A 25829-nucleotide genomic window follows, 5' to 3' on the forward strand; every position below is an offset into this window, starting at 1 on the left:
TCTTTTCATCCAAATGTGCACAACTATAATCCCAATAGATGCCTTAAATCCACAATGTACTGATTCATTGCTTGAACAAGAGTCAATTCTGTTTTATCCAAGCTGAACCAGGTCCATCTGCAATAAAAAACTTTGGTCAGAAAATGCCTTCTTATCCGTCTTCCAGAAGTAATCCTCATAAAATACGTCCAGGAATGCAGACACTGCTGCACAAGAGATTTTCCTCTTGACCACCTTCGACTGATCACTTTTTGGGGGTTGCTAGGAATTTCTCAAACCTGTTTGTTGCAGAATAAGCACCATTTTTATTTTCCAGGTTTGACACTTTTACCTTAGTTGTAGTTGTTTCTATCATTGGGCTAAAATGTCAATTCATTATTTCACACTTATTTTGTGGTTGTTTGCAAGTTTTTGGTTTTAAAAGGTAAATTATGGCAACATCAACTCATTCCCTCATCTGCAGTATTCTTTCACCTAATTATTTCAGATAGATCAGTGGCACCTGGGTTAGCTGGCTGAACATCCTGCATCATCCTGTCCCTGGACTTTGACAGAGCAGCCCCAGTCATATATTTACCCCGAGTCTATTGATCACTATCCTGCCTGACAAGCCAGATCAGGAAAATGCAGCGTTTGCTCAACAGTGAACCTTTCCACATGAATCTGAACAAACAGCACTCTGCAACTGATGTCTGACAAAAGACGTGATAACAAGTGTCAACAACATGCTGCACGCAAAACACACTTGTTAATATTTGATGAGGTGAACATAGAAAGAGAGAAGAATTATTTTTTTTCTCACATGTTATTTCTCACTCTAACTGGTTGTGACACAAAGCTGTAAGAACACCAGTAACTTACCTGATGATGTCGTGTGGTCCCAGTCTGTGAGAAATGTAGATCCTGGAGAGGGCAGCCAATCCAGGGAGGAAAGAATGAGAAGAATCAGGAGATTAGAGGCGAGTGAGAGAGCCATGATGCTGTGGAGAGACAGAGGATAGAATAAGAGAGGACAGAGACACTGTGATTATAATTATCAGCTGAACTCCATGGTGACACTCCCATGTGAACTAGCCTCCTTCCCCCACTAACGCCATCTTTTTCTCTCTGGCCTGTGAGCACAATTTGTGACCGCTATTTATTTCAGTTGGTGTACATGAAACCAAACACTGGACAGGATGTAAGGAATTATCACGGGAGTTTGCAGCTACGGCATTTCAAAGCTGAAAATATGAATGGTGGGGTTTCCGTGTGTTGTTTCGCTTTGTGTGAACTCTAAAAGAAAACATTTTTTATCATTTCAGAAAAGATCTCAGTAACATTTCTATTAGTTACAGCTACTTGAAATAACTTTTCCATGACGTACACGCTACCTTCTGACTGTTTAGATGGTTAAATCCATTCGTTTCACAGTCGATTACATCATTAGACAGATATATGCTCCTGAAAGCCTGTTATTAGCGCTAGGGCAAGTTTTTAAAACATTACTTAGCTCCATGTTTCTTTGGTTTATTAACGATAAATGTGTCAGTATTGGAAAACTGATGCACTATTACATTTAAAGTTATTAGTGGAAACAGATGTGAGTTAAAACTTCCAACAAATAAAAAGAAAAATTAGCATTTGTTTGGAATAGCTGTCACCATTTGAGTGAATAAAATCATGTTCCGATCCATGCTTAATCATCCAGGTAAGGAAATTCCGGAAACTTGATTCTGTGATTTGCAGTGGGAGAATGTCACATCCGCTTGAACAGAACCAACTTTCTGGGAAAATCATGTTCCTTTTGTATCAGCTGGGAATTATAGATCTTTGCTAAATTAGAGTTATTAGCATTTTCTGTAGGGTCGGTTTCTGGTGGGTAAGCAAAAAGTAGTTATCTAAATCCACAATGATGCCAAGAATGTCAAACCCAACAAACTGGCTTTTCAAGACCAAAATATTTTAGATAGAAACCAACAAGTAGTTTGACTTTGGCACTTTGGATCTAATTATGAAATCCTGTATGGCAATTAATGGCAATTTTAATGTATGACACAAAAAGGGTAAAATATCCTTAAAAGAAAAAGCTGTTGAGGCTTAACTTGTAGAAACTGTATTTCCCAACAAAAGTTCTAACACAAACTCTCCTGCCATCTTTGTAAAACATATATTTTAGTAGTTTATTTATTTGAAAATATGATGGCAGCTAATTCACAAAACGCTCAATAAGTCAGTGTTAGAGACAAACTCTAAATATAGGCCAAATTTTCAGTCCGCACCCTTGGCTATTTACAGCTGTGGCTCCACGACTTTACTGGGCAGCAAACAACCCCATCCCCACAGGATACATTTGCCTAAATTACGTGGTCCAAGTATCTTAAGATTCCTGAATCCAAGCTTATCTCATTTTATCTTATCTTCCACATTATCTTATGTAATCTTGTCTTATCTTATCTTGCAGATCCCACAGGTTACAGGAACTGCTCAAGACTGGAAAAGTCTGGTATCTTAAAAAACCCTAGCGACAAGAAAATGTCTGGATCCAGCTCACTAGCCCATATTTACCACACTAGTCATCCATTTACTTGATTTGGCTTAGATTTATTACACATTAAAACAAAGAGTCTAGATTTAAGGGAAAACAACATCTCAGTTTGACAAAAGAAAAGGTTTTCATTTCAGGCTTTTAGTCCAAGGATAGACTTAATCCATGTCAGTAAATCTGAAACATGAAGCACAACTAAAGCAAGAACAAACGGAAAAAAACAACAAAAAACTAAACATTGCAACATGGACAAAAAAAAACAAGAATCAACATAATTTTGCAACTCTGGTTCGTCACATGTAGCAAATTTTTTAATGAATGTGGCAACAGACAGGTCCACTGTAAGCAGTCAGTCATATTTGTGCTGATGACTTCCAAGGGTCCAGAGGTCATATAAAGCCAAGTTACACAGTGCAAGAATTTATGGCAGAGAACTGTCAAGAGGCAAGCTCATGCAGACTTACTTAAATGTTTCTCAAATGAATTTCATATTTTTGGCTTCCGTTCTGTTGAACAATTATTAACCCGTCCGATAAACACTTTCAGATAAGAAATTTTTTTTTTTTTTGCTTGTTTGTTTGTTTTTTCCCCCTTGGAAAAGTTAAGTTCATTGCACTTCTTTTTAGCATATTTTTTTTTACTTCTTTAACATTCTTCCAGTAAAAGTACTAAATTGGAGCAAAGGTGGCCCCTTTACCCCAAAATATGTCCTGATGTTAATCCGTACTTTAGTCTCACCCTTTCACATCTGGAAGCATCTGTGGACATCCTGGCAAGGCTGGTGCTTCTTCTCCATCTTGTGCAAGCCTGTCCCCCGTTTTTCTTCCTCTCTCACCCAATTACAAACTCACAGGCTGACAGGAAGAGTTGTCTAAGCCAATCAGAAGAGAGGGAGGCTAAACCCAGGCCTCTTGGGGTCCCTTGGTAAACATTTAAGGCCTGCGTCCTCAACCCTCCTCCCACTACCTCTGCCCTAAAGCATACACACACACACACACACACACACACACACACACACACACACACACACACACACACACACACACACACACACACACACACACACGTGCATACAACATGAACACATCACACATACTAAGGCACACAGATGCAGACCTTGACTTGGCACCCCTCTGCCAGCACCATGCCTCTCCTATGTTTCCTTAAATCTACTATAATCATCTATGTTTGTTCTAAAGAAGCTGACAGGGGAGGCAGAAGCCAAAGAAAAAAAGGTTAGGGGGTGAAAGGACACATTGTTTCTGTTAGTCCCTTCTATAACTGAAGAAGGACAACATGTACACAAACACTCGCAGAGCAATGTTGCAAGCTAGAGTTTAGTTTGAGCTTCCTTTAGCGAGAAAGCAAAAAACAGAAAGACGCTCTGACATTTTGTAGTCAATAAATATTTTCTATGGACACTAATTTCATACTCTAAATTTACTTATGTGCACTGTTGTGTTTTTGAATTGTGTCTTAGGGCAGGGGAGTAAAAGCAAGTCATTCCAAAATACATTTTTTCTTTTATCTTCAGTGTCCACAATAACTTGTTTTTGTATTAAAATGGAAAAAGAACCATACTTTCTTTTTAAGGACTCTACATCCAAACCATAGACTGTATATAGAATATGGGCAACGTAATAGTAATGACATTGTATTTTGGACTACTGTGCCCTAACGTTTTGTCTTTATCATACTGGCACTCCTCAAGCTCCTTTGCAGACATAAATGTCCAAATTTATTTGGGTAAGAGGATAGAAGAGTGTTAATTTATCGGACAAAACCAGCACCCTGGAAAACTAAAAGCTCAATAACCCCAAGAGGCCCGCTTAGTTTGGTTTCATGTTAATGACATTCGCAATACAACACAGAAGTCAGCAAAACAGTCTGTGCTCATGTCCACATATAATACAACAGGAAATTTGAAATGAGATTTAGCATTTGGTCATTACAAGAAAGAAATTCTGCCGTAAGGTCTTCAAGGCCATCATGAAACACTGATTCGGATTACGAAGAAAAGAAGGAAGATTATTTTATTCACTAACAGATGGGGGGGGAGGCTTTGGGCAATTTGACCTGCATTTTTCATTTTCCCCACTTCAGTGTTTTATTATTTCGTGAGGCATTAAAGAAAAACGAATGTTTATAAGCTCTAAATGGCCTGAGGTGATTCAACTTTGACAGAATGCAAATGAATTAACATTTTCACATTTCCACAACAAAAGTGGAATTTTGAAATCATAGCTACTCTGCTAAATGCTACAAAATATTTATAACAATTGCGTGAGACATTAAAAAGTTTTTGAGCACTGTGATTTAAAGAGTGGATCTGTGTGTATCCTGCCCCAGGATGCACACACATGCAGTAAATTATGCATAATTTTATTTTTGCAATTGGATTTCTGATGTCTCCTGAGCAGAAAAATACAATCAATCTTAAAAATCTGTGATGTAAACAACGGAATTTTTGTGGAAGAAAAACGTCTACAGGGCATCTTTAACTGCATACAGTTTTAATCATGAAATAATGAGAGCATGTCAGTAAAAATCATCACCCTGGGAAGCTTTAAAACAAATATAATTTAGATGCCAGATGCCAGACAACTACATCGTCTTCAAAACAAGACAAAGTAAACATAAACAACCAAGAAAAATGTGGAATATAATGTTATGGAGCCGTGATTTTTTTCTCACCAGCAACCCAACAGGCTTATTATTTATGGTTTCATAGAGCGTGTCACTGTGTCTCAACATGGTTTAGCTATACTTTGTGACTGAAGGACAATAAATAAACATAATTTGGAAAAGGTTGTGGCAGAAATTATAGTCATTTTAACGAAATCTATTCAAACAATGACTGTGTTGTGCGTTTGCCCACTACTGGTTCCTGTAATACGTATCAGCAGGAGTGTACTTCTCCAAAATCATACGTCAGTTTCTGTGCCAAAGCTACGGGGTTTTCTTTAGAGGGGTGGAACAACACAAAATGATTATGGTGGAAAAAATTATTTTTACCACAGGCCTGATCGCTTGACAATCATCATCATGAAAACAAAAAATAAAAGAAAACTAAACTATGCTGTTTTGAGATATTTCCAGTTCACTTAGGCCCTGAAAAATCTTTAAACATTACAGCTTTCACCAAACTAGCATAATTTAACCAGGTATAACAACTCCACAGGAGCATCACGGTGTAGGAAAAATGGAACCACAATGCATTATTGTGGATGATTGCAGTGCAATTTCAGTCTCGGGTTCAGAATTGTTATATCTCTAGATAGCATGCAAACATTTTTCCTTAACTTCAACCCCAGCCTCAACATTTTAGTAAATGTAACACTTCCACATGAGTCTGCACATTACACCAGGTAGTGAGTGAGAGTCTACCTCGGCAGAGCCAATCAGACAAGAGTAAGGACCTGAAAACAGCAGCAACCAGCTCCTCTAAATAAGCCTTGTGCTGCTGGATGTATTTACATACATTTGTCTGGAAATCAGTATATTTGTGAAGAAGCTAGGTACATATAAATATATATGTAATTTTTAACCTATGCACATATATGTTTGTGTGTCCACTTCCCTATATAAATATGGCTACTGGATGGTTCTAACGTCCCCTGCTCTTATTTCATAAGAGAGTGCGGAAAACTCAGAGTCAGCACATTGGCATGAGAAAAGTCTCTGCTGGAAGCAGATCAGGTCACACATCTGCAAACCCCGCTCATGTCTATGTGTGTGGGAGACCAGCAAGGGAAAGAGTGGGTGTCTGTGTGTATATGCATGCATATGTGTATAAATAAAATCAAGCATGCGTGTCAGAGAGAGAATGACAAAAGTAATGAGCACAAGCACGAGTCCAGCAGAGTCAAATTGCTTTACAAAATTTCCAGTTGTGTTTGTGCGCACGCGGGCATACAGCGGTTTGTCTAACGCTATCGACTATTAAATGTTTTATGTTTTAAAATCAGGTTTTTCATCTTTTACAGGTGCCTGACGGTGGTAAAGCTGCTACTAGTCAAATTTGGCCATTTCAGAGACAGTTTTTAAAAAAATTAATCAGAACTGGAAAATTAACTGTGCCATTAGGCTTTAATGATTTATTGTGATTTACTGAATAGTTCAAATTTAGTGGTTGAGGTTTTGGAGTTCAATCTAATTTGAAGGAATCAAGTCTCTATCCAGTCTAACCCCTTCCAGCTCTGTTATTTGGACTAATTATATCTGTGCAACATGTACCTTTCCCTTTTGGTCTAAATCTGCTGTTTCTCTCTGTATGTCAGACACACACAAGCACATTCTGAAAACCATGACTGAAGCCCAGGTGTACATGGATGTGTGCAAAATGTAATGGTTTCCAGAGTGCTGTTGAGCTGTCAGAGGTTTTGGAACATAACAGCTGTATTTAATGTTGTGTGTGACGACAGCGAGACACAAACCGATGGCTGTAATGTCTCTTAAAACTACTCGCCTCATGTTTTGAAATTTCTTTTCAGCTGCACAGTAGGGGCTGGTGTGTAATTGTTGTAGTTACACAGCTTCTCACCACATGTCTCATCGTTGCTTTTCTCTGCATTAATGCAGAAGTGATCAAATAAAGCATCCAACTGAAGATGCTTTAGCTACATTAGGATGAATATTAGCAAGTTATGCATCTATAAAAATTGATGTGATGTTTAAGACACACTGCCGACGATTTTTTTATATCTGTATTTATACAGAGAATCGATTATGGGTAAAACTTTAAAGTAAAATACTGTTTTCAAGCAACTGCACAAACGGATTTATGAGATTCTGAAGTGAAAGTAAATATGGTTCTTCTAGAAAATAAAAGGCACAAAACACACCAAAAACACACAACCTGGACTGCTCAAAGTGCAGATGGCCACAAATTTTGGGTGATGAATAAGAAGAAGCAGAGCTGGAACTCTGCCTTCTGTGTATCTCATCAGAGTGCAGTGTGCGTCCTAATCAAAACTGCAAAATGAGAAACATTGTTCTCCTGTGGTTCGTAAAACGGTCAAGCGTTCACTGATGAAGAGCAAACAAACTGAGATTAGAAGCTTGCGAAACTGGTAAATGCATGTGCTGTTAATAAAAATGCAATAAGGAGGAAAAACAAAGTCCCAGACTACTCTTTTGGCAGGTGTTTGGATGGTGGTCATTTTTCTGGAATGATATAAACTCGGTTAACCTATTAGTGCAAGGCTAAATCAATTACCATTTCTTAATATATTGTAAACAGTGAAGTCATTTAGTCAGTAAGAAGCTTGATTACATGAATGTTTGCAGTTCCTCTTAATATTATTGTACTGGTTTCATATGATATTGAGTGTCTTTGGATGGTGTTGAATCCAACTGAGCAGTTTAGGTAAATCACAGCTCAATATTGGTGGGATAAAAGAGAAAATATTTAAAAAGAAAACTGCCAATTTCTAGAGAAAATCATAATATTTGTACTCGACATGCAGTACTTCTCAAACTTTAGAAGCCAAAGAAAGCTCACACTCCACAATCATTAACAATAAAAAAGATCCCATCTTAATTTCAGATGAACTAAAAAGTTAAGAATCGCAGCATCAGCTCTTCCTTTTGTTTATTCCCCCTTTAAGTCATATAATTCACTCCACGTTTTCCCCCAGGTGTGCCACCCCCACCACCCACATGCCCACCAATGAAGCCTGTGCAGAACCACTGTCCTAATGTCTTGCGTCTACAATAACAGATATAACTGTACAGATATCATAATCACTCAATTCTGAATTTGATGCATGCAAAGACACCAAAGAAAACAAGCACCTTCTGAGCATTTTAGAATAGCTTGATCACTTTTTAAAGAAACAGCGCTTCTGTCTCATTCCAGATGTTTGTATTTCTCCACTGAGGTTTCGGTATTTGTCAGCATGCTGTTTAACACAGCGGGACTGTACTGTACAAACACCCCGGAGCTGTAATTAACGGGACTTAACGGGTAACAATAGAAAAGTATACATCCGTCACATCCAGCTATGGCTGGCATCCCATCCCAAGCTCTCCAAATTTCTCTTGCAACGCCAATTTGCAGCACAGGAAAAAAAAAATCCCATTCGTTGTTGATTCTGCTGTAAGCTCTTAAAAGTGCGCACCAGAAGAACAAATGAGTTTGTGATGGGTTGGAAAGATTTTCTTTTTCTTTTTTTTCTTTTTTGCGTAAAAAAAAGAAGTGCTGCATTTAAGCTAAGCCTCGAGACGTGCATAACATGCTTAAAATGTGGAGCTTTATGGGCACAAACAACGCATTTCACTCTTTAAAAACATAAACTAACTTACTTCATCCGAAGCGTGGAGCTGAAAACTGCAAGCACGGCGCAGATTTACTTTTCAGAAGTTGCTCATCTGATGGCCAGCGCAAGCACTAACGGGTTACAAGTCCTGCTTCTTCTTCACTGCAGACTGCTCGGCCCGACTCAGTCCTCACCGGGACGACTTTTACATATCACTCAATCTCAGGATCGGACGCGTGCTTTCCTGGTGCGGTTTTTGCCTTATTTGCTGCTCATCGTCTAGACCACTTGGAGGGGTAGAGACACGCTACGTCGCTTAAACAGAGAAAGTGGGCAGTGTGTCTCGCGTAGCGATCAAGCGCCCTCATCCGCCAGCAATCCACTCTGCTCTGTTGACCACCACCACAGAGGGGCAGCTAGGGAGAATGACTGCCGGGCCAAACTTCCAAAATAAAACCCCTTTAATACGCTGCCATGCTTTCTGGTGAGAGCAAAAGTGAAGAGAAAGTAGCGACCTGCACGAACAGCTTATTAGAGCAGACGAACTGTACTGTAGTTGAATGGGTGTGTTTAGAATAGTTGTTTATGTTAATTGTTAATGTTTTAGATATTTAGGAATGCGGTGAAATGTAGTTTTCTTTATTATTTAGATGATAAAGTCTTAGAAGAAAAAACGTTTTGCTTTTCTTTTTCACGTGAAATGTATATTCTCCCCCCAAAGGTTATATAACCATCAGAATAAGCCACAATGTATCCTGTCCTTGTGTGCGAAAGAGACATCGTTTAACTACAGGACACTTCCATGGTGGGGGGACTCTGTCCTAAACTGTAGCCTGTGGAGTGTCCACCAGAGACGTCACGCCAAGAGAGGCTCGGCCAGGATTTCAGCTGTCAATGGGCCTAAACCCCCACACCCATAAGCAACCAGTTAGTAAGGACGACCCGCCCCGACACGTGAATAACGTTTCATGCGCCAGCTGTTGCTGCTGGTTTGCTTTCCCCCCTGAGCACTGCATCCATATACGCTGTCTCATTATCGCCACAGAGCTTTTCATTTTTTCCAACGTGTTCATGATTTCACTTTCCAATCGATGATTACTCAAATGCGATCAATGCAAAAAAAAGTTCAACTGTCTCATTAAAACTACCCAAGCCTAATTTTGGAGAGCTGCAGCCTGCAACACACGAGTGTCCACATACCCATTATGAAAGTACGGATCACAGGCTGTGTAATGTATAAAGCTGAGCTAACCCTTGCTCTCTAAAACGGCAAGGAGCTTCAAACTCCAATTACCAATATCATGATTGGAGTTTTATTAACAAAAACTGAATAACCTAGGCAAGAGGGGCATTGAGACAAAGAAAAAGACACGGAGGAGGGCACAGAGGAGAACGAGTGCTTGTATTTCCTTGGTCCCAGTGCTTTTTATCTTTCTGCCAATGCACTGATGCAGTGTTGACATAATTTGTGATGTGATGAGAAAGATATGGAATTGGCCTGTCTTTACAGAGCGGAGCTGGCCTTTTATTTTTATATCCTGTCCTCTTCTTGTTTATGAGGTCCACAACTTATAGCTATGGCTTTTCCATGTCGTTCAACTGCAGTGCGCATAAAAACACTCAGTGAGAGACCAGGGCTGCTCCCATGCAACATAAATACTGTGAATTATAAACTAGCAGAGGAAAAAAGCTCGAACTGAAATAACTTTAATGAGGTTTGCAAGTGTTGTGCGCCATTATTCACTGCTGATCTTTCACTCGACACGTTGTGACATTAATTAAAGAAACAGAAAGAAGAAGAAAAAAACTGGCACTGAGCATGTACTGTATTGGTGAGTTACAGTATATGACAAAGAGCTGTGATTGGAGGAGATCGGGGGTGTTCAGTGAATTACTTGCTTTGTTGCTGAATCATGTGGAGTTACGCTGTAGTGAATGTGACAGGATAACAATGCATCTGTCCCACAGACTGATGCCACTGCAAGGGCACCGGAGGGGGGTAACAGGGCTGGAATTAAGTTCCCACCATGCAACCACCTAAGCTCTGCAGGGTGTTTAGTGAGCAGTTTAGTTTTAGTCATTACAGCAGCAATCGAAGAGATGTTACTCTTTAACAATATATATCATTTGCCACTGGTTGTTAGAATAACACTGTTGAGTTTTGTTTTATTTTAGGTTTGTACTTTACACCCAAATTGCTTTAGCTTTCCTAAAACAGTTAGATACTGAGCTCTATACCAAATTGCATTCAAACTCTGATGAGTCTGTTTCCGTAGCGCACTAATGTCAGTGGCTGCTTTGACATGTCAATAATATTTATAGTAAAAAAAAAAGTAAACGTAAGAAAACAGTGTGCGGTGCAGAAATCCAATATGTCACTTAGTGGAATGACATGGTTCATTTAGTATGTGGAGATTAATACAGCTACAGTATGTTTTGCTTTCTTTTGGATCTCTTTGAATGCCTTTTCTGGCTGTTGCTTTAAAACTGTGTTCGATCTGCGCTGACTGCCTGAAACTACCTTTGTGCAGCATGTCACAGCTGTATTCCTGTGATCGTTTTTCTGCAGTATTGTCTTTCAATAGCCATGTAATGTATGTTTGGCTGTCTGTTTTTATTTTCCCAATAATGGAAGTGTGCCCTTTGTGTCATCCCCTTCAAGTCAACCGTAATGCATTTATAGTTTCACAGCCAACTGTGGCTATATACAACTATGCCAGCTCCTTGTCACCTATTGGATTAGGATAAAAGAGAGGAGATGGCTACAGGGGGAAAACACACACACACACACACACACGCGCGCGCGCGCGCGCGCGCGCGCGCACGTACTAAAAACAACAGAAAATATACAGAAGGATCACACTGTTCCTGGTGCTTTATCTTCTTTAGTACAGAGTGAATGATTATTTGAACAAGCTCAAAATGATTCACAAATAATTCACTATTAATACTTCTACTAACCTGCCATGCATATGACAGCGGGAGGTAGGTGGGATGGACAGTGAAGTAGGAAGGAAATTGAAGTGAATTGGTGAGATTGCATGGGTTTAGTAAAACCCACAGAGTATCAGCATGAGAACCTCACCATGTGCAAAACAACACAATTAAGAGGGACGCTTAGCTTAATCAGTGAATGCATCATGCAAATGATGTTTTTTCTTTTTTCTAAACCTACTTTAATCTTGGCTGTTATCATAGAATACAAATCAGGGACTTAATTCTAATGAAAGGAGAAGAGAGTGAAGAAGAGGGATGATAGAACACAGAGTTGCTGCTATAAAAGAGAAGTTGGAAAAATACAGCGTGTTTAGCCCGGTGATTTGCAGTTTGAGTCAAATTAATAGTAATAATAGATACTTTGTACATTAGTCTGTATGTTTGCACTGGCATGTTTACTTATATTGTTACCTATTGTGCTTATATTAAAATGCATTATTGGTGCTTGTTTTTAAGTTTGATTAAGAAAATACGACAAAAAACCATCTAACATGCAATTCAATAATTACTTGTGCACCACTATATACAGACTGGAAAGTAAATATACAGAAAAGCAAAATATGCAACATTATGATTAATACAATATGTCAGATGTTTATTTTAAAGGTGTTGCTTTTTGTGGGTCCATAGAACCGGTTTATACAACAAATTTTTTCAATTCATAATGAACACCAAATTTTGAAATACTTATTAGCAATCTTGCAGCTCCACCATGTTCTAAACAGGTTTCTCAAACTTCAGTGATTGACTAATGTGTGTGCTATTTCTATCAAATTAAATAATGAAGTTTTCCCCTTTTCTGGTTTTGTTTTTATCTTTGTCAAATTTAGTTTCTGACCATCAAAGAACTTTAAAAATGGACAAAGATGACCCAGTTAAATACAAAATGCAAAATCCAAGCAAGTTTCGACAGTAGATCCAACACATCCTGGCAGCAAAAGCACACACATTACTAAAGTAATGGTTTACTTTCGCCTGCATTCACAGAAAAGTTGTTCATCACCAGAAAGAAGCTTCCCCCCCTACCCCCCCCCCCCCTTTGTTCATTCAGATTGCAGTGGCAAACTGAGTTATGAACACTGATAGATCTCTCCATAAGGCAACACCAGGATTACTAACAAAGGATTCTGGAAAGTTTTTTCCTGCATACCTGCCCTCAAAACAGATCCCCATGGTGTATGCACGATTTAGATTTAAATTGATGACTTCATTTATTAGAGAAAAAGTTATCGCCCCCTTGTTAAATTGCAAATTAATTGTGATTAACCGCATTTCTTGGAAAGATGAGTTCAATTTTATCAGCCACACCCAGGCTTGATTGCTGCCAGACCTGCTGAATCAAGAAATCACTAAAACAGAATTGTGAAAAAGCAACACATCATGCCATGATCTAAAGAAACACAAGATCAGATGAAAAACAAAGTCACTGACATATATCAATCTTGGAAGGGTTACAGAGTCATTTCTAAAGCTTTGGGAATCCAGCAAACCGCAGTGTTTTGGTGCTTCGGGACCTGGATGGCTTGCTGTAATTGATGGAACAGTGAATTCTGCACTCTACCAGAAAATCCTGAAGGAGAATATCCTGCCAGCATCTCATGTCCTAAAGCTCAACAACACTTGCAATATGCAGTAGCACAAAGATCTGAAACACACCAGCAAGTCCACTACTAAATAGCTTAAAAAATAAAAATAAAAAGGAAGGTTTTGGAGTGGTCTAGTCAAAGTCTGGACTTGAATCTGTTTGAGATGCTTTGGGCTGACATTAAACAGACTATACATGCTCAAAACCCTCAAATGTGGTTGAATGAAAACAATTCTGCAAAGAAAAGTGGTCCACAATTCTGCCACAGTTAACACAGAACACTAAATTGCACTAGGTTACATAAGCTAATTGTTAATTCATGAAATTAAATTACTTCCAACCATTTTTCCTTTTTAAGACTATGATATAATAAAACACTATAAAACTGACACACACTAAGACACACTTCTCTACTTGGCATTTGACCAAGCTTAAATCCCAACTGTGACTCCATTTCTACATGCATGACTTTTCCCCTTTCTCTGTGCACAGTATTTTCAAAACATTCAGCATCTATCTCTCTTCACATCTTACTCTTCACACGTGTAGTATGTCTCAACTGCCCTAGTAGTGTTGCAGAGTCTGTCTTGCATCTGTAAACTGTCTTGGGTCAGTCAATAGAGGCTTCTTCTTCATGACATGGAATCCCCGAGGCCACATGTGCTTGTAGAAGACAAGAGGCAGCTGGAGGTCTGGTACTCATTCACTCTTCCAAAACACTCCCCCACCAACCAACTATTATGCAGAGATGTGTACTAATGGTTCACAGTCTGCAGCTTGAGTAAACAAACCTTGAAAATATCCTTTCCAAGCAAGTTTCGACAGTAGATCCAACACATCTTGGCAGCAAAAGCACAGCAAACTAAAGCAATCGTTTACTTTCGCCTGCATTCACAGAAAAGTTGTTCATCACCAGAAAAAAGCTTCTTCGCCTCTTCGTTCATTCAGATTGCAACGGCAAACTGAGTCATGAACACTGATAGAGCCAGTCTGTGGTAGAGCTCTCCATAAGGCAACACAAGGATCACAGAGCAATAACAAAGGATTGTGGAAAGTTTTTCCCTGCATACCTGCCCTCAGATCCCCAGGGTTTATGCACTGTCCCCCCCCTTGTGCAGACTGTGCAAGCATGAGCACACATATACACAGAGAAGTACATAGACAGAGATGTAGGTAAATAAGTGTGGCATGAAGACCAGAACAGCAGAACAAGAGGTATATAAAGATAACATGTCAGGGGTCCGTCTATTACCACCAGAAACAGATGAATTACACGTTTATACAGTGGCTGACTCTTCCATCATCTCCCTAAAAATAGATATCAAAAGAAAAAGAAAAAATAAATAAATCTGCACTTCAACTGCGTTCAGCACGGGTTAATGCACCCAAATTGCACCAATCATAGCCTTATTCTAACACTGCAAGCCTATGAAAATGACTACTGAGACTTTTGACGGAAGGCCTGCAGAAAAGGGTAGGGGGGTGCACTTTTGTCCATGACTTAACTAGAACAAAAGAGCATCAGTGAAGCACATTATCTTGTCAGGCCTTACCTGACAGAAAAATGATCCTATTGTTGCCAGCAGAAGGTGTGAACGTCATCACCAGGTAGACGGAATATGACAGTAATGGTAATTTTCAGAGAAAATACACACACGCGCGCACAACTTAAGCACATTAATGGAGAGACGTGATGATTTAAGTGCTGCAATTCTAAAGGAATTCAGTTTTAGAAATTTCTGCTTAAACCTCAACATTGTCAATGCAGATTCTATTATATATGCATTTCATGTGTACCAGACACAAAATAAGCAAAATAAGCAATATGTGTGCTGCCATCGACATTGTAGGAGATGCCCATCTAAACTATTTGTCTGTAATAATACAAACTATCTCTGGGATTGAAAACTTTATGGTAAGAAAAAAAATTTGTCTTGTGTTCTGTATGTCACTAAAAACTGGATCCATTATTAGTTTGTCAGAAATCTTAAAAGTGGCATGATAGCAGGTAAAAGTCAAGATATTTAAAATTCTAACAAAATGAAAATCAAAAGTAGTAAGAAATGCTACAGTAGCACCTCCTAGCTTCCAAAGGGTATTCTGTCATGATTCAATTCAAGAAAGAAATTCAATTTTGCCATCACTTACATAATATTTAAGGACAAAATGTGACCTAGAGATTAATAAGAATTGTCCCAAAAAAGTTTATTTATCATTTGAAAAAGAAGGATTTTCATCACAACACCGGCAATTCTTATATGTAAAAGAAAAGCAAAATGTGCAATAATAACAAAAAAAGATGTAAACAATTAAAATAATAAATACAGCTTTTATGAAAAAAATATATTGCTGCATTGACAGAAATATTCTTATGAAGTAAGGCTATTGTTAGTGCTCCATTATTCACAAGGAGTCACTTCAAGTGATCTTTCACTAGTTAAGCGAATGTGTAAGCCATTACATTATGGAGAATTAACAAAATTTGAGTCTGAGTAGTAACAAAATAAATGGTATGCCAATATTTGCTGATGTAAATTGGGTGGCTAGAAACCTTTGATCAGTAGGCAAAATATTTTGTATGAAAGTTGCATAAGCAGATTTTCTATAGGACAATTCTATAGGAAGTTAACAGAAATTACCTTTACACCAAAGTCATTTTACTCCATTAAGATCACAAAAAAGCCTTAAAAATACCATTTATCAAATGTTAAAGCATTCAGCCACATGACTAAGTGGTAACTCACTATGCCACTCATGATATGCCTAAATTAAAGCAGCATTTATGGTTTTAAATGATTAAGTGGTAATTAATTTGATTTGAATGTTTTTCCCAATTTTGCAAATAAAGTCTGTCTGCCTGTACATTCCTGTTGCTTTGTTCCTTCATCCACCACAAAACCATTAATGCAACTTCATTTATGCATCGCTCTTAAAATAGTGTTAAATGAAAGTAGTTTGTCGAGTTAGTGCACAGCTCCTTCATATTGATCTTTCTGCAAATAATACCAAAGTGTCTTTTAGGTGTCCAAGATCACTATTTACCCAATATTTTCTTTTGCTTCTAGTCCATATAATTAAACTGCATTGGCAAACCTTCAGTCCTGAACCTGAAGGACTCAGGAAATGTCCTAGTGTGTATTGGTGTCAAAAAAAAGAAAAAAAGACCGATGTCTGCAGTTCTGATCCATCGTGCAACAGCAGGTGTTAGTAGAGTTTGACTCCAGAACATCTCAGCAGCCAGGAAATGCCATCCAAAAGCCCAGACAGGGATTCTGCCACTGTATCCTGTACCTGTTTATGAAAGAGAGAAACAGGCTGAAAAGCTCCACAAGCTGAACTCTGGATGGAAAAGCTTTCACCTGATCAAATATCAAGCAATTACCATCCAGGGGTTAGGCAGGTGGGGTAGGCCAAGTCTCTTTGCCATGTCAACACAGGGAGTTCGACACATGGATCTGGTGCTGGGAGTCCGAACTGTTTCTGGTTCCTCTCTTGAGATGCATGAGAGCACCAGCAGAGGTTTGGATGTGGAACCCCTACTGCAGTTTAGCACAGCTCGAATCTGGACTCCTTCAGACTTCTCACCACCTATTCACAACATGAACCATGAACCTACTGCAGATGTTCTGCATTGATCAGTCATTGAGTATGATGTGTCATTGTACTACACTACAAAAAAAGATGTGTTATTTTACCTCTCTCAACCTCTGCATTGGCAACATAGATGAACCCATCCACCACTTGGCACACCTGCTGAACCTGAGGAGCAGGAACGCACACTGGGTCCCCTGAGTCGTCATTTCCTTCAAAGGTAAAGAGTTTATTGCTGATGCTCTCCTGTTGCACTCTGGCTCTTTCTCGCTCTGCCCTACAGACACAAAAACACAAAGATTAATAACTGCAAAAAGGATGAGAAACAACTGTGACTCATTCAGCAACAAACAAAGTGCTCACCTGTTGGTTGAATACAGAGTGAGGATGTTAAATTTGTGTTGGTTATTGAACATGTAACTTATCCCCGAGCCAATACCTGAAATAAACAAAGGTTTACGTATGTTTGTTTGTATTCTTTGGGTAGATAAGCTGTGTGTATGTAGTGATCTAGTGCCATCTAGTGGTAGACAATACACATAGCAAGTAAACTTATCTGTTGATTAATTCTGTGATTAAAATGCACTGATGTAATTTCTGTAACACATCATTATTACACGTTACCTTTAAAATAATCACATTTTATCTAATTTTATCTTTTATCTAAAGGACAAACTATGATTTACAATTGATTAAAAGGGAAAATCAGCCACTATATTATGCATTATGATGAGAAAAATACCATGAGAAGCTTATCCTTAGATCAGTGTTATCTTACCATTTATCTGTCTGTGCGGAGTGCCTGACACAGGAAGTATATCTGGAGCATGCATAAGCCTTGTGACTAAAGAGACATCCAGCTGCTCCATGCCAGGACCAAACATGGCGTAACGCGGTTCAGACGAGGGTACCAGGGACTGAAAAAATGAGGTCACCACCTCATATGCTGGTCGTGTAGGAATCCACTGCTGTCTGGAGGATGGGCAACCTTTCAGGTATCTGTTGATACACAAGGTTTGCTCAGAAATTTTTCCAGGAAACTGACGGTAATGCAGGATAACAGGGGGATACTCACTCTGACATGTAGTCAAATTTTAGTTTTATTCCTTCATTTCCCTCTTCTCTATCATCCAGGCTCTCGTCTTCACTTATTAGCGGTGCATCCAGCAAGTCTGGATGGGGTATGGTCACATGATCAATGGAGGGCCAGTATGGCATATCCCGCAATAGGAAGTATCTCCACAGTAATGGATCTCTAACCATGGCCCTCCAGTAACGACTTGTGGCTCCAAGGTGGCAGAGATCCGCAGGAGACAGAAAGGTCATGATCAGAAACTGTACATCCACCTTCGGGAGGAATGGCGGAGCACAATTATTTTGATTTTCCTAGATCAACAATAAATATTTCTAGATTAACCTCCTAGACCAAAATACTCAATTGTGCTCTACAAGGGCCTGATATCCACTTAGGAGGACATTATACTGCTACTGTTCTATCAAAATTTTAAACAAATATCCTCATGTGGCTCTTATTTTTCTTAAAAACAAAAATAAGGTAAAAAGAAAAAAAAATCTGGTAATTCTTTGTTTTTACATTCATCGGGCCCCAATATCTGCCCAATATATGTCCAAATATCAAAGTGAAATTGCAAATGCATGCCGTGGAAGAGTTCGGGTCTTAGGAGGTTAAAATTCCTAGTTAAACCAATTATGTGTATTTGGTTAAGAAGTAGGAAAAATACAGATTGGAAGGGGATAATGGACAATCACTAATACAAGCAATTCTATAATCAGCTGATATACTTCAAAGATAAGTCAAAGGAATTCAAAGTATGGCAGTGTTCCTGCTCAGAATAGTGCAGTCGAGGCATGCCAAATCGGGGACGGGAGGCAATTACGACTACTTTGGAAGCCTACAAGTTGAACGCGACACTTAGACTGAGCATCTATCATTTTTTCTATAAACAGCTTTCAGACTGTGTGTGTAGAACCTGAAGAGAGCAACACTATCCTTTTAGGCTTGTCCTGTCTGAATGAGTGACATATAGGCTACATAGGTAGACGTACACAGAATTCTCCTATGAATGATTCGACTTACCGGTAAGGTATCCAAAGATCCATACTGTTGTTCTTCTTTTCCCGAGTCTCCAACTGTCAAATCGGCTTCAACAACTTTATCAGGGAAATAGCGGTCTCTAAACCGCCTGAGGCTGCGGATCACCAAAGACTCCAGCTGCTGGATCTTTTCAGCCATGTCTTAATTTGTGTCATATGCGAATATTTACTGTGTACAACTAAACACTATGAACCAAGGAAATGCCAACACCGATGTTTTCCTGTCACTTCCTCATAGCAGTGGAGCATTGTGGGTATTGTAGTGCAGTATCATCAAACAAAACAGGAATACGTAGTAAAAGAAAATCCGGAAGGCAAACTAGGAAATTTTTCTTAAAACAAAGCACGTTTATTGTCAACAAGGACATTAAAAAACAAAATGATAGATTTTTTTGCCCAAACAACACAGTTTCTCTATTAATAGTTACACTATCAATGTTATTCAAGTTGCAGAAAAATGGAAGTTGCAATAGATGAAAATACAAGTGGTGCATTACAAAGCTGGTATGAACAAACCTGAACATACTTTGAATTGGTCATTAATACGTCACTGACAAACAGTTCGAACACCTTTCTTTGCCTTCTGTGTGTATACTTTATACACAAATTCAAATAATGCATATGCTATTTTAATATATATTAAAAGCATAACAAAATGGCAACAAAACAATAAATAAATGTTAATGTGCAATGTCTCATTTCCAGCTGTATTATCTTTAAACTTGTTACAATCTTAAAATGAAAAGTCAATTTTTCTTTTTTATTATTCATAACCTCTTTAGTAATATTAATGCTATTGTGACACATTCTTAGAGCAAAACAAATGCCCCAATCAACAGTCTGGAATCAGAGTGGCCACTGCTTTTTCAGCAGGCCAGGGGCAAATAATTATTCAACAGCCTCTTGTGCAGCCCTTCTATTACAATGCTTGTCTTATACTCTAACTTCTCATTCATCTGCTTTGGCCTGGGCTGTTTGGCATAGGATTAGGTTGCCTGTAGACACTGTTCCAGCATCTCCTTTCTTCACATTCACTCTCTCCCTGTGCCTCCCCATAAACTTTCACAAGACTGCACCCCATCCGATGGGCTCCATTTTTATTTGGGATTGACACATTTGAATATTGAACTTTGATCTGTTCCTGAGGGCAATTGTAACAGAGAAGCTATATTTTTCACTGTAAAATACTGAGGATTTCCTTGGCATTCTCTGTGTTCCAGCCCTGCCCTTGGAGAGGGCCCTCACAGGCAAGCACATATTTGTTGAGGATCTGTGTGCCAATGTCCCGAAACTGGAGGCGATCTTCTTTGTGCTCCGTAGTGTCAGCGCTGCAGTCCTCGTACTTGACTGCCCAGAAACACATTTCGCCAATGTACATCATTGTCAACAGGTGTGTGTCTGAGAAAATGCCTGACCCAAAAGATAAACCGGTAGTTAGTAAGACCAGTTGGCGACAAAAGAACAGATTGTTAAAATAATTTCTGTGTCAGTTTTCAGTTATCCAGGTCATTGTAGTATTAGAAGAAGAAAAACAAAAAGTGATGGATTTCTTTAACTCTGTTGAAGACTTTTCACCTCTCATCCCAGAGGCTTCTTCAGTTTGGCTTCTGTATGTAGAGCCCCAGGTATTTAAACCCTAGTGGGGGTTGTCCCTTAGGAGGTGGTTGCTGACCACTATTAATCATGTGAATCATCAAACAAGCCAAGGTGAGCCATATCCAGTTTTTGGGGCAAGTTTTTTCCGAAGTGTCACCTGAAACTTCTGGTGGTAATGGTCCACGCCTTTTTTCACATCTATACACCTAATTCTGTACCTGTACCCATTATTACGTATGGGACTCTCCACCTTTTGGTTTTAGAATTGAAAAGCCTCTGGGATGAGAGAAAAAGCAGCTGACCTTCAATGAAGGTCAGCTGCTTTTTTTTTTTAAATTCTCCTAAGATTTTCAAAGATGGGTAACAAATTAGAAGTAAAAAACTCCTTTACTAAGGAGTTCAGCCCCCAAACCACATTTAATGATCCCTGCCAATGATTACTCTGGGATGTAATTCTCAGTAACTATATTTATTTGCCAAAACTCTTGTCTCCAAGGACAGAAGAGATTCCAGCGAAGCTGTCAGGTTTCTCCCTACCACAATATAACACAAACATCCGATCACATAACTGTGGAGGTTGTGGGTTCAAGTGTATTCCTTCATTTATCACGTCTATAATAAATAACACATTTACCTTCAGATAAGATGTTTGCTGTAGCAGTGTCATGTAGCACCACACCATCATTGAGCTTTACAGAGTTTCTCACCTGCAGCATCCGCATCAGGTATCGCACACCTTCCTGAATACACTGGGTCAAAAATGTTTTTAATGTTAAAAAAGAAACATAAAAAAGTGGTAAACTATTGGTTTTAATCAAAGTAAAGTTGTACAGCTAACAATGAATGAAACTCCTTAGATCTCTGCATTGTTTGTTACCTTAAGGAATGTTTCCTTGTTTTTCTTGATCCACTGCTTTCGCTGATGAAGGGTATGACAGTACATATACAGCAGAGCTCCACGTCTCCAGTAGAGACATTCTAACAGCTCTAAACCCAACACAGACTGCACCTAACATAAACCAAAAGACACGAATATCAATATCAGACACTCCATGATGCCTCATCCATATTTATTTCATAAGCACTTTAAAAGCATGTGTCCAAGTGTGAGTAGCGAAACCACAAATCAAAGGGAAAATTAAAGTTGAACTGACGTCCAACTGAAAGTAGGATAATTACTGGATAGTTAACCAGACCAAGAAAGAAACACATGGACACAAAAAAAAAAAAAAAAAAAGAGTGTCTGCTCCTCTTTTATATCCTTTGGGTTGTGGGTTTGTGTCCTAGTAACCTCTATAGTCTTATATTGTAATAACCAGACTACATGACAGTTTGTGATTTGATACAAAGTACACTATTCATAAAATGGAGTAGAAGACAACACCAAAATCGGTTTGAGACAAACACAAACCTCTTGTGCTGGTGCAAGCCGTGCGGCCAAAACTTCAGGTTCAGTCAGATCTTGAAGAAGCTGCTGAATTTTAAATGGTGAACAGTCCTCAGGGAACTCCTGGTCCACCAGTTTATTCTCTTCATAAAAAGTGATGTCTAGAATCACCTAAATGATGAAAAATAAAATAATTTACAAAAAAAAGTAAAACTGAATGATGTGTTAAAATTGTCTTAAACATTTTGCCTGCACCATGTATAACTTTGCAAAATAGGATAAAGGCCTATAATAAACCTGCCAGCTGTTGCTCCTTCTTTAAACCAATTAAGAAAACTATTTAGGGGGGGGGACAACAACAACAACGGTTAGAGATATCTGTATCTAATCTGGAGCTGTAATACAACATAAGCATGCACAACATAAATGAAACTGAATTGAATTTAGATCACGTAAAGCAATTTCCAATAATGCAGTCACTGATTTTACTGTCCCATCAGATCAGCTGCCTACTCAAAAATATTTTTTCTGTCTTTCAAAAAGCTTTAGTATGATGGTTCTTGAACCTCCTCAGAGATACATTTAGGGGAAAATATAGGCTAAAGGCTGAAGGATAGAGTGATGAGAATGGCAGGAAGTACAGTACGCAGAATGGAAAGCACCCCAAAATCACATTGATACAACTGTAACAAATGTAAAACAAAACCACCATCTTCAACATTTCTTCTTCCCTAACTGAACCATCTCTTGTGGGTTGGTATGGAGTTAGAGGTTTTGTTTTACAGTTTATGGCAAACATTTTACTCCTAAATTTTTAAAGCAATACGCTTCAGAATATCTTTAGTAAAGTTAATCTAGACCAGTTTGCATTAGACATTATTACAATGTCACACAGAGGCTGTAAATCGTTAAAGGAACAGAACTAAAACACTCATAATTAGAGGGTTTTCATTTCAGACAAAGTTTCCATGTTTTCCTGATATGAGCTCTGTAATTATGTCAAAATTTAGATAAGAGCTAAACAGAAGACAGCAGCAACTGCAAAGACGGCCCTTTCAATGAACTCATTATAGAAGACACTATGTTAGCAACATTAGTTGCTAAATAACAATTATTTTGATAGCAGACTAATGTGCCTCATTTTTCTTTGATTAGACAACGATTATTTCAGTAACTCTTATCTACACTTCCTGTAGGCAAACCTCTTATTCTAGGCTCCAGTACCTTACCTGCTCAAGTCTGCCCACCTATGAATACCCTGTTGTCTTGTCCCACAGCAAAAATAATGACATATGAATTTGAAAATAATCAAATGGTTCTTTTAACATTACTCAATAGAACCATCAGAATAAAAATGAAATAAATCAAAATGTTAGGTAATATAAATTAATTTGCTAGTAGCATTTAAACAAAGAAAAAATGTGCAAGTAGGAAACTAAAAATAGTTTCTATCCATAAGTTCAAATAAAGCTTTGAGATCTTTGAGATGATGTTCCCAGCTGTTAATAACCATGCTGAAGATGTTCTCTGTCCTGACTTTAGCCATTTGACAGGTGCATGAGCCTCTTTATTGGACAAAGTCACCCGTATGCCTGTGCTCAACAGTTAAGAAAATACAATTCTGCGTCAACAAATTTTTATAGTCAATGGCAATGATTATGGTGATGAATTGTTGCAGCCCTAAAATTCACAGGAAATTATTTTCAGAGAGTATAGAAAATTTCTTAGCGTTTATTACTGAATAGACGGTGAATTTTGTGATTATGTCTGTGACACAACATTTATGTTACACTACTTTACAAACTTAGCTACAATTCTTGACATGTAACTAGCCTTTGCCTGCTCTATGTTCACTTACTCAAGCCAGAGTCAATATAGATGTGCAGACAGATTTACTTTTTTTTATATAAACTCCCTTATAGTACAGCTGCATTTTATAACTTGCTTCTAGCTATACATGACAATTTAGTCTGTTACACAGACACTAAACCAACAAATATGGGTATTCAATCCCCTGGACATGTGTGTACAATGCTAAACTTAAATTGTAAAAGTAAAGAGACTGGAATGTGTTCAGTTTTTACTTTGTAGAGATGATCGTTTTTTAGTGGCTGCATAGTGTAGTGGTTTACACATCCATCTAACAAATAAAAGATCCCTGGTTTGATTTTGGGAGGAGACACAAATCCCCTTGGGGTTGCAAAAAAGTAAAAACTATATGTGTGAGCAACCAACTGTGGTGACCCCTTGTGAAAATGGGAACAACTGAAAGCATCTTTAAGATATGCAGGGTTTTTATTAAAATGTAGATACAACAGTAACCTACTGCAAACCTGTCACTTTCTGCTTCCACCTTCTAAGATGATTTAGACATTTTATATTTGCGTTTAATACTGCTAAGCAGTGTAAGTAAGAAAAATTTCCTTGTGTTCAGAGCACCTTAGTTGGGTATTTTATCCTGTTTTCTGTGGTTTTGGGGGACAAAAATCACTAGTAGTTTAAAAAAAACCCTCATGTTACTGACTACTTAATAAAATAACTTACTGAAACGCAAGAGAGTAAATACAATTTGATGGAAGGAAGTACCTGTGTGTAATCCTGCAGCAGCTTGGATAGGTTGCTACTCTCTCCTCCTTGTCTGTAAAAGCTTTTCAACTTGTCTAGTATGGCAGATGCATTCTGTAAATAGTCATCATCTACGGAAGAACCATATGTTAACATATTACCCAAGTACAAATCTAAACTCATGAAAAATCCCGAGTTATCGCGATTGTTGATCGGGACTTTATAATCATCCACAATTCGACTCATGACAGGAAAAAAAATATTTTAGCATAAAACATAAGCTGACTAGCCCATGCGAGCATTCACAGATAAACATAAGGCCAAAAATGCGCACTAACACGGTGGCGTTTGAGGTTCAGATACAAGTTAAAGTAAAAAAGTTAACGACACCATTTAACATGCAATAAGGACAAGGTAGATGCTTCGTTGCTTTATTGATGACAGTCGTTTAGCTAGCATTACCAGCCATCATGTGTCATACCTTCACATATGTCAACAATACTGCATTTTAGCTAACGTTAGCAGTTAACTCAAAAACCCTAGTGAAATACAAACATAACTCCGCGAGTTATGTACATTCTCCTGCAACGTTGCTAACCACTAATTATAATTAACTAACTGCATATGCACTGATGTGTTCAGAAAGGTTGTTTTGTTTTGTTTTTTGCCAAAATGCAATATTTCATTAGACAGCAGCTGTTGTCATGGTTGCAAGCTAACGTACGTTGGAAGTTAGCTTGATTGCTTGCTTGCTAGTCGATTCCTTAACCAAGACTGTTTGCCACGTACTAAATGAATTGCCGAAAGGCAAACAAATAAACAGTGTAATCGGTACCTTGCTTTTCAGCTCTGAGACTCGAACACTTGATGTCTAACTCAAATATTCTTCTCTCCAACTCGAAACCTTGTCGTCTGTAGTCGTCGGCCATGACTAAAAGTACCAGTCACGGGAGCTACGGATTTTACTCACGTGTTCAAAGAATTTTCAATTTCCGTTTCTGTGCATGCACGCGCACGGCCATAGGATTATATCAGTAAGTCGTCCCTGCGTTTGCAAAAACGTTAACTTTAACCTGTAAACATACGTGTACTTTTAGATAGTGTGGTGGTGCTGACAGCTGAAGGGAGCGTGCGTGCTGTAAAGTTAGACGTCAGTTGAGGCGACTTTGGAAAATAATAACTCAGACAGTAGGAAACAAACTGTTG

At 38.5% G+C, this 25829-nt stretch overlaps 3 protein-coding genes across 6 annotated transcripts in view; all 3 read right to left on the minus strand.

Annotated features, from left to right (window-relative positions):
- Positions 1-9256, minus strand: part of ghra (growth hormone receptor a) — a 29000-nt gene extending 19744 nt beyond the window's left edge. Inside the window, exons 1-2 of one of the 3 annotated variants that reach the window (XM_026188492.1) lie at positions 8834-9256; positions 862-980 (exon numbers count right to left, since the gene is read on the minus strand). In XM_026188492.1, the coding sequence (XP_026044277.1) occupies positions 862-980; positions 8834-8838 (124 nt within the window). In that variant the 5' untranslated portion in view covers positions 8839-9256. Of the gene's footprint in view, positions 1-861; positions 981-3254; positions 3518-8833 lie in introns of those variants that run through there. The other 2 variants (XM_026188491.1, XM_026188490.1) reach the window with 2 other exon arrangements.
- Positions 9257-15680: 6424 nt separating this feature from the next.
- fbxo4 (F-box protein 4) lies at positions 15681-20078 on the minus strand. The gene is made up of 7 exons (XM_026188041.1): positions 19059-20078; positions 18036-18307; positions 17739-17959; positions 17324-17399; positions 17065-17237; positions 16752-16957; positions 15681-16660 (listed from the first exon to the last, which is right to left on the minus strand). Exons 1-7 carry the CDS (start codon positions 19212-19214, stop codon positions 16574-16576), a joined length of 1191 nt encoding a protein of 396 aa, XP_026043826.1. The 5' UTR covers positions 19215-20078; the 3' UTR covers positions 15681-16573.
- Positions 20079-20155: 77 nt separating this feature from the next.
- On the minus strand, positions 20156-25829 carry rimoc1 (rab7a interacting mon1-ccz1 complex subunit 1). Of its 2 annotated transcripts, none has more exons than XM_026188042.1 (6): positions 25459-25827; positions 24645-24754; positions 22083-22229; positions 21549-21680; positions 21306-21420; positions 20156-20485 (listed from the first exon to the last, which is right to left on the minus strand). In XM_026188042.1, the coding sequence occupies exons 1-6, from the start codon at positions 25550-25552 to the stop codon at positions 20250-20252; spliced, it is 834 nt and encodes a 277-aa protein (XP_026043827.1). In that variant the 5' UTR covers positions 25553-25827; the 3' UTR covers positions 20156-20249. The 2 variants fall into 2 exon arrangements, with proteins under 2 accessions (XP_026043827.1, XP_026043828.1); XM_026188043.1 differs by lacking the exon at positions 20156-20485 and adding an exon at positions 21125-21204 and having other exon boundaries at positions 25459-25829.

The sequence above is a fragment of the Astatotilapia calliptera genome, chromosome 12 (genome assembly GCF_900246225.1).
Source record: "Astatotilapia calliptera chromosome 12, fAstCal1.2, whole genome shotgun sequence".
Lineage (NCBI taxonomy): Eukaryota > Metazoa > Chordata > Actinopteri > Cichliformes > Cichlidae > Astatotilapia > Astatotilapia calliptera.